Source organism: Cebus imitator, unplaced genomic scaffold, assembly GCF_001604975.1.
Source record: "Cebus imitator isolate Cc_AM_T3 unplaced genomic scaffold, Cebus_imitator-1.0 Scaffold155, whole genome shotgun sequence".
Taxonomy (NCBI): Eukaryota; Metazoa; Chordata; class Mammalia; order Primates; family Cebidae; genus Cebus; species Cebus imitator.
In genome coordinates, this window is record NW_016107470.1 from 2,850,024 (window position 1) to 2,859,652 (window position 9,629).

General features: G+C 41.6%; 1 protein-coding gene across 13 annotated transcripts in view; it reads right to left on the bottom strand.

Annotated features, from left to right (window-relative positions):
- The window catches only part of TRPM3 (transient receptor potential cation channel subfamily M member 3), a 587,648-nt gene that overhangs the window by 52,940 nt on the left and 525,079 nt on the right, over nucleotides 1-9,629 (bottom strand). For 10 of the 13 annotated variants that reach the window (XM_017543459.2, XM_017543457.2, XM_037743830.1 and 7 more), the window contains one exon: nucleotides 8,395-8,569. In XM_017543459.2, coding sequence (XP_017398948.1) covers nucleotides 8,395-8,569 — 175 coding nt within the window. Of the gene's footprint in view, nucleotides 1-8,358; nucleotides 8,570-9,629 lie in introns of all 13 variants that reach the window. The other 3 variants (XM_037743827.1, XM_037743826.1, XM_037743828.1) reach the window with 1 other exon arrangement.

Consider the following 9,629-nt stretch of genomic DNA (forward strand, 5'->3'; position numbering starts at 1 on the left):
ACAAAAAAAAAAAAAAAAGAAATAAAATTAAAAATTTAGTTCCTTATTTATACTAGCAACATTTCAAGCACTCAGTAGCCATCTGTGACAAGCAGCTATGGTATTGGACAACATAGAGCTAGATGAGTACCATCACAGTAGATTCCATGGTACAGAGCTGTTCTGAAGAGTTTGCTAGACTTATCACCATTCTGGGAGTCTGAAAGATCCCTGTAGCCACACTATGAGATGATTTATGATGACACCAAATTATAGTTACTTCATATATACGTATAATCTTTCCTTTGACACATGGAGGTTATATCTAGGATACATGGAGCCTATGGGTTTATTTTTATTTTGGGTGTCCTGTTTTTACTTACAAGTGGGTTGAATTAGAGCGGTGGAGTAGCATGTAGAAGTACTCACTGCTCTTCAATATTTCAAGCAGGTACTGGCTCAGTGCCCTCTCCCAGGGAATGGAAGGTTGCAGCACAGAATCCAGAAATAGCCCTTGAGGTCCTCTGGCTGCTCTTGTGGTCCAAATGTAGAAGCTCTCAGGGACCTTAGAGTGTTTTCAGAATGGGCAACAGAAAGAAGGATTTGGGGAATAGATTAAAATGTCTTGGCAGAAGCAGGGCTGGTGGAAAGAGAAGAGAAATGTGAGTCTGCACATAAACATGAGAGTGTATGAGAGTGAATGCTAGCTTGCGCATGCTTTGTGGGCTACATGGTGTTTGTGGAGTTCTGTTGGGAGTAGCTGGGTTGCCTAGGACTTACTTGGGGTATTCATGGTAGAATAGAAAAAGCATGGTCTTTGAGGTGATGCAAACATGGATAGGGTGAAACAAAAGTGCTTTGTTAAAGGCAGAATTACAACAGATGCTGAAAATGGTGATGATGGGACAAGCACTAAATTTAATTATAGGCAAGGTTATTAGCAAGTCTGGAAAAGATTAAAGAAAAGTGGAATATTCCAAGGTTGTATCAAGAGTTCACCTTTGTGAAAGGTGACGAATGATGCTTCTCTAGCATCACAGGCTATGAGCAATTTCAAAAGGAGAGCCTCCTTTGAGATGGAGAATTCTCTAGCCATTTGGGGAGGTTCCTCTTCAGGATCTAGTTACTCTTCTCCATTACACAAAGTCTCCAGTTCCATCCTTTAAGGGCTAGATATCATTATCTTCATCTGACCTCTTATACTACTAGAGTTCCAGTCTTTAACTCTGGCTAACTTACTCCCACCATACTTCTATCATCCCCTATTCCTACAATGCAAGCTTCTCCAGCCACCCATCCACCTCTTGGCTACTGTCCTCCTGTGATGCTTGCCTTTCTATCCCCTGAACCCTCATTGCTGTTTCCTTTTTCTTCTTTTCTCCTGAGTCTTCTGGAACCCCATTATCACAGCATACAAACTCTTCTGCTTTCTCGTATCTTTTTTTTTTTTTTCTTTTTGAGACAGGGTCTTGCTCTGTTGTCCAGGCTGAAGTGCAGTGGCACAATAACAGCTTACTGTAGCCTTGAACTCCTGACCTGAAATGATCCTCCTGCCTCAGTCTCCTGAAATGGATGAGCCACTGCACCTGGCCTCCTTTCTCTTATTTTTTTGAGTCCACTTCCCCATTTTCTTGCTTTAATTAAAATCCATCTTGCAGGAAGACACCTCTTGGTAACCTTTTCAAGTAGAAGTTGCACATTTTTCTACATTGTGGTTCCCAGAGGTAATGTTTGCATCTTTACTGATACTCTTTGCCTTTTCCAACCCACTGTTTTTAACTCTTGTGCAAAAAGCCCTTTCTTTTTGGAGTTTCAGGTCGTCCCGATCAAAGTCTTCCTGTTCATATTTCCTCCTGTCATTATTACTAACGACTTCAATATCTGTATTGATAAACACAGAAGAATCCAGCTTCAAGATACTTGACCTCAACTCCGGCATGTTCTAGACCCCATCCTCATAGCTACCCCTGGACTTTATCATTATTCTAAACTGCTTCACCTCTTAATTCTGAACACAAATTTACTATTCCTTGACCACAACATCATATCATTATAGCTTTCAGGATCTTTAGTCAATGCAATTGCTTCTCAGGCTAGAAATATAGTCCATTGATCATTCCTTTTTACTCTGGGGCTTTCACCAACCTTTTACCTTTACTTTCTTTTCCCTCCATCTTAGACCTCACAATGTATAACTTGAAGAACCTTTACAAGCATCTTAAATAATCCTAGTCCCTGTTACTGTCTTCCATGTGGGCACAGCAAAGCCTTAGCCCTGGATTAATCCAGCCATTTTTCTTTCCTGTAGTATATCTGGGGTGCAGAGTCTCGACAGGGAAAACACACAACCTATCTATGCAAATAGAGGCCCAGAGCAGTCCTGTGAAATGTACCAAGTCAGTGACATCTGCCATTTTCCTAGTGGTGATTATAAGACATCACTCTTCTCAGAGCTCTACTGCACTGTACTTTCTCTGCTGCTCCTGCCCCGCTTATATGTATACAGCACTTCTCTCCCTCTTTCCTAGTAAATGATTTGTCCTGCTGCTCATTTTCTCTTGCATCACTGTAACTGGTTTTTGTGCTTGCCACTGAAATAAAAATGCTCTGGCAAAGGTCGCCAGTAACTTCCTGAAGGACTAACTGAATGGACTTCTGTAAATATTCACCTAGTTGGACTTTTCTCTTGCATTTGAGGCTGCTGACCACTCAGTATTCCACTCTGGCCTTCTCTTCTCTGTCTACTTGTGCCGTCTGGTAAGCTCACCCATCATGGCGGTTATATCGTTGATCCCTGAATCTCTGTCTCCAGTCCAGCTCCTACTGAGCTCCAGAGTTCTGTGTGCAAAATACCCTTCTTCATAGTTTTCCTGGAATGCCCGTAAAAACCTCAAACTCAATTCAATCCCAATGGAAAAAATCCCCATACCCTCATAGTTCCTGTCCCAGATTCTCTCTCGGTGAATGCCATCATCCTTCAGACTAAGCCAGAAATTTTGGCGTAATCTGCAGCCCCTCTGTTTTAAATTCTCATCCACTTTTCCCACTATCACCCTCTGTACCATCTGATTTCTTTCCAGGTTCTTTTGATTGTACCTTCCTAAAATCTCATCCTGCCTGTTTCCCGCATTCCAGCTACTGCTGCATTAGAAATTTCCCCTCACCTCTTACCTCCCACCTCAATCCCTCCTGCGGACTCTCCACAGTTTTTCTTGGGAGCTCTGATTAAAACATACATCTTGATCATGGTACTATCCTGAGCATGGAGTGAGAGTCCTCCAGGATCTGTACCCTGTCTCTCTCCTCAGACCCTTCTGTCCTACTTCCTGTCTCTTGCTTCTTACTCTGCCATCAACTATACTAAACTATCCACTGCTCCTGGAACTTTTCATACTAATTTGCAGTTTGGAAGGCCATTTTTCTCTCCTTACACCTCCTGCTCTCATCTGCCTGAATCATCAGCTTATATTTCAGGGCTCAGCTCAACCCTCCCTGTCTCTGCAAGGCCTCATCTCCCACCTGAGATAGAACCAACTACCTTCTTTGGCTCCACCTCTACACATGGATTGTCAATGTCAGTTTTCCCTTCCTTGACGGTAAGCTCCTTGAGGACAATGCCTCTGTCACATGCATCTCTGTGCTCTGGTTTCCAGTTCATAGGAGAAACAAAATAAATATTCATTGACTGAGGAAAGAATTCAAAGTGGAGTCTAACCTGTGAGAAAATGCTAATTAAATGTTATGACAATAGAACAAGTGTTGATCAAAACAGTGCCCAGAATTATCACGAAGGTCTGTCTGCAGATAGCTCTGTTATTTGTAAATCTATTAAGCCTCAGTTTGCATTAGTAAACAAGTCAGGTGGGTATTCTCTATAACGTGAGCTGACTTTCAGGGACAGAAAATGAGGATGGTGCCTCATGTTGGCTTGCTTCCTTAGCAATTTGTGAAAACAAACCCCAACAAAACAATTCTCCCTTTCCCAAAAGTTGGCACTGGCTCAAGTTTTTCTTTTCCAAAATACTTTCTTTGGTCAAGCAACACTCCCCACACTATAGCTGTGAGGCATTAGTGTGCTCTGAATCCATTAGAGAAGGTCAGTCCAGAATACTAAACAGATGCACAGCCCTGAGTCTTGAGAATTGGAGTTTCATGATTGCGATGCATAACAATAGCCATCTTCTTGGTTCATATTGCTCTAAGGTTCACCATAAGCAGGGGTACTTTAGAGACTGACTCCTTGAGCTGTCCTGATTTCCACAAGGGAAGTGAGGAACAATTAATTTGAGGCAGAAAAATAATTCAGTGTGTTTTAGCTTTATATGCACACACATGACAAAAACAACACTGTATATTCAGTCAACATCACAGAGACAACATGGATACAAAAAAGCAAGGTTGTTTTTTTTTATAGCAAACCTTTCTACTAAATATATACATACATAAAGCAAAAAGAAAACAGAAACCTTCCTACCCCAAACTACCTATTAATTTCAGATGAAAAAAGCCCTAGGCAGTCGGAAAAAAAAAATTACCCAGGCTTTAAGTAGATTGGATAATTTGGAGTGAATGGAAAGGGCTAGATATTAAGTTGTCATGGTAGAAAGTAAGTTTTGGACATTCTGCTTTCACATTACTATCTAAACTTGTAAAATCACTCAGAGAAGCAGAAAGGAGGACTAAATTTAGACCCTGACTTAATGCATTCAAGAGCATGATTCATTTTCCTCCTGCCCTGGTACAGCCTGGGGAATCTGAACATACAGCCGCCAACACATGGATGCCCTGTAAATAAATGGAAGTCGCATCCATTCAGGGGCTGGAGAAAGCCAGAGATCCCCCGTTTTCCCTGCCAAGAAAGGTGTACTTCTAGGCACCTCACACACCAGAATGCAGAACCAGATTTCTAAGCTGGCGAGAGTCCATCTAATTTTAGCTTCGCTCCAGCTTTGGCATGAAATGCTGCTGGGCTGGAAATGTATTCTGCTGCTCCTCTCCTCTAAGTGGCTTTTCCCCTTAAGTTCCAGCGGGATCCAGATCAGCTCTCAGAGGCCATGCCACATGGGTCACACTAATGAGACTGCCCGAAAGGGTGTCACATTTGGTAGCCATGCATTTAACAACCTGGAGCCCAAGTCATTTCACGGCAGCCCTTAGGTTGGATCTTGGAGAGCTAGGATTCTACATAGCAAACACGTGAGGACAATTTTGGGCTATTTGAAAGAAACTAAACAAACCAGAAAGGAACCAACCACACAACAATACCAAGTTCCATTCCCATGAATTAAATCAGGGCGTTAGGCAAAGTTTCCAGGTAGGACAGACAGTCACTGTTCTTTCCCCAGGTTCCTTATCTTGTGCTTCCAATCATATTCTCTCACTATTCCCTGCTTCCAACACCAAAGCAAACATTTCAGCCTCCACAGAGGACTTAGGTTAAGGTGGAACTATCATTTGTGTTTAGTCCAACATGGCTTAGAGGTGAAAAGCACCTAAATTATTTTGTGACTTTACAGCGACTCCATCTTTTTCCTTTTGGTTTAGTTTTAAGCACATTTGGAAAGTAACCTTACAAGTTTCATTCTAGTATCTTAGGCTTTATTGAACTTATCGATCTTTGTTTTCTGTGTTTAGAACAAATAACAGAAAAAAAGGTGGAAGGCATATCAAAAATCTGTAGTAAGGTAACATTGCCTCCCAGAAGTGAGGGCATCAAAGCTACCCTCTCTTTTGAGGGGTATGATTGACTCTCAAAACCCACCCTAAGGGCCCCATTGTACATCTATATACGTCTAACCCGATTAAGACAGAATGTTTTCCCAAACATGAAATGGGCTCAGCAATTCTGAAGTAAAAAAACAAAAAGAGTTAGCTATGGAGCACGCGCATTCCGTTAGAAATGAGTCACTCTGCGAAGGTGTGTTTGGATGAGTAGCACTTCAGAAGGCCCGCACGGGGTACATCCACAGGATGGGACTGGCAGACCCTGGGCAGGGCTGTGGGTCCAGGCGGATATGAGATCCGATCAGCCTGAAAACATGCTTCACAAACCAACCTGGGCACGACACAGAAAAGAGGCAAGACACCGTAGGGCAGCGTAAACAATTTGTACCTTTCTCAAACAGCTTGGTACTTGGGTCTCCAGGGCAGTTCTGAATGACGAGGTAGGGCAGTCATCCAAGCCTCATTGGGCCCATCCAGTGCCATAACATGAATATCAAATCATTTGGAAGACAGGGATGTTCAGTGACCTTAGCCAAATGTCATGACAGATTTGGGGGCAGCCTTCTATATCCATTTGAGAAAGGACAAATACTCACTAGCACTACACAGAAAACTGGCTGATTTAGCTTAGAACAGTGGCTACCATTGTAGCAATTTCAAAATATCAAAAAGGAAGGTAAGTGGTCGGGGAAGGGCATCATGAAGGCTGCATCTATCCAAGGCTGGGTCAGTTATACATTGGGATTTAGAGTTGAAATTTATTCTCACACACATAGAGCTCCACAGATTTAATTAACAGTGTGGGAAATCTATTTTCATATTTCACTCACACAAAACACATCTTCTCTGTCTCCAGGGGGTTTTCGAGTTCTAAACTACAATCAGCCCTTCTTTTAAAATAACAATAATAAATCCTCTTATTCAGCCAGATGGTGGTGTTTGTTGCACTAGGCTGGGTTCATAGTACAACATCAATAAATGGCCACTTGTAGAGGGACAGACAGAATCCCATTTATAAAGCACACCTACACCTCCCTCCTTCTCCCATCCCCAAATGTGGCATTGTCAAAACACCCCTGGGGGCTTAATCTCATTTTGAAGCAGAAAGGAAAACTAAAAAAGGCAAAATAATATAAGTGGAAAAACAATTTCTTGGGGGAAATAGCACATTTAATCTCTGAGTAGAATGATCATAGGTGGGTTTTTAAAAAGTGTTGTTTTGCCTTCAAGGACTGTTTGAAAGCAGGCTCTCAAAAGGATTTTCCCCAGTCCCTGGCAAGCTGTCTTGGTGAAGGCTGCACATTGTCAGCCAAAGGTATTACAACCAGGAGTTGGAGTTAAAATTCCTCCTCAGTGAGCTGGCTAAGTCTCATGAAACAAGTATTTGTTCCAATTAGGTGTTCCAAAAAGTCTTTCTTGCCTCAGATAACACATTTTGAGAAGGGAAGTGTATTTGTTCAGAATCCATCGTGGAAGAATAAATGACATACCGGTGTGTTCTGTTGCCAGAGCACACATCCTCTTCACGGGTCTGGAGGACTCACACTTTTAGGTGCCTTTTTCCTGTTTTCCTGGTCTCAGTCCTACCTGGGAAGGGCAGTGGGAGGGGGGATGCTAACTAGTCTCTGCTCCTGCTCTTAACAAGCTCTACTACCTGGTTATATAACCCTAATCCATGTCCACAGTCCAGGGCTCAGATGGCTGGCCTGTCATCAAAAAATGTCTGAAAAATCTTAATGCAACAATGTTGGGGAGATGTTATTTCCAGAACTAAACTCCTCAGGGGAAATGAGAAATTGTTGCTCCTGGGATTCAACTCCTCCACACTGAAAGATGTTTCTTTAATGATGCTTTCTTCCCAAAAAATTTCCCAATGCCTGGTGTGTCCTGACATTTGGTCCAAATAAAATCCTGGAACAGACTCCCAGGATACAACTATCTTCAAACTCCATACAAAAGGAGTGTTTATTACAGAGAATCAGCATCTATTAGGGCATGAAAACTTGGGGGCCTGCTGGCGTTCACTCCCCACACTAAATCGCTTCATAATATAGATACTATTTTTTTTTTTTTTTGGCATTAATAGCAAGCAACTCAGTTTATGACCTAAGGCATTTTCCATACTTCCAGGCAATGAATACTAGCTTCCTATGCGTCTCAATAGCACATAATTTAAGACAGTGGGAAAGAGAGTTGGAGAATAGTTTCCAGTGCAAGAAAAATACCATGCAGATGTTTGCCCTTACTCTTGAATTCTGATGGTGAAACTGAGCATTGTTTATTTGTTCTGAAGTCCAACTGAAGAAATTTATTTTCTAAAGGCTAGGGTAGAGGTGGGGAGTTAGTGACATAAGATATTACTGATACGAAAATATTCAACACATGGCCCTGGGATTTTGAATCATAAACTAATTTAGATCTTTTTAAGTGGTTCATTTTTTGATCAAATTTGGTTATACCAGATGTCGATTCGTGTCACGGAACATGACATAACTAAAGAAACACCCAAGAACTACTTTTCTAAAATTGTATATTCACCTTCTGTAATTTTGTTTTTCCTCCAAGATGGCTAAGAATCGGTCCTCTATCTTGAGCCATTTATTGAGAACAAACAAATGAACTTGGAAAAGACACACCCAAATTGAATTTAAATACCTGACTTTGGTGTATGAGAATCATAAACTTGCTTACGGTCTATCTGGTCCGCAAACACTTCCCCATAAATCATCCAATAGGGCATGTAGAAGATGTTCTTGGCCAGTTTCCATGATGGTTCCTCATTGGGAAAAAGAATGGCTTGCCTGGCGACCCCAAAGCTCATCAGCACCACCAGCATAATGATGACAAAGTACATCATGTCTATCATCTGGAAGGGTGAGGAAGCAGAGGGAGAAACAATAGAAAACCTATATGACTGAGTGTTCTTATAAATGCTGACAATGATGGGAACCTTTGGAGGAGGTCCGCTTTCTAGACTGCTGGTAAGGGATGTTTAGATAGGGAGTTGTGTCCAGATAAGAAGATGCTTGTTCTATTGAGGCCAGTGTCCACAGAATTCTATGAGTAAGTAACTCAAAAGACGTTTCAAAAAGTACACACACAAATGATGCCTCTTCATTTTTCATTGCTGTCTGTGGGACCAAGTCAAGGCTAGGCATGTGAGTCATAAATGGAAGCTTAGGCCTCTATGTGAATCCAGTACTAACTTTTTCTCTGCTCCTGGGGGAGGCAAGTGTCCTCTTTGAGACTCTTTCCTCTTAGAGAAATTGGAATTGGGATAGTTGAACTATTCCAAGAATGACTGCAATGCTGTAAATTTCCTTTCTAAGTTCTGAAAGGCTAATGAATAATTAGGAAGCTAAAAAAAAAAACCTGCTTATAAACAAAGCCAGGATAAACCAAATATCCGTTATATTCTGTCTTACCTTGTGGCCCCACCCCACTGCATGGTATTCTACCACCAACCAGTCTCTCAGAGAGGACTGCTGTTCATATACTTCTTCTGCAGGGCATCCCATTGGCTATGGAGGGTGTTTTCTTAGGCATTAGAATTGTGCACCGTAATGACTCATACCCGTAACTGACATGTTTATAAAATCCTCCAGGCTGCTCTCTAATATAATGTTATTTCTTGTTCCTCTTTCTTCCTTGTTTCTTTCCATGATGTATGTTATTTGGGATCTGTTTCTTATATGCCAAATGACTTTCCTTTTATCACCCAAAATATTAAATAGATGAGGATGCAATAACTATTGATTTTTCCTAGCCAGAACCCATTACTTCCTCCTTCTATAGGCCATAAGGTAGGTGTGTTTTTCTGGCTAGGTTAAACATGATACTAGCCCCAGCAAGAGTGATAGAAGGCAGGCATATGACCAAGACAGGCCAACCAGAATCCTGTTTTTGGTTTTTTTTTTTTTTTTTTT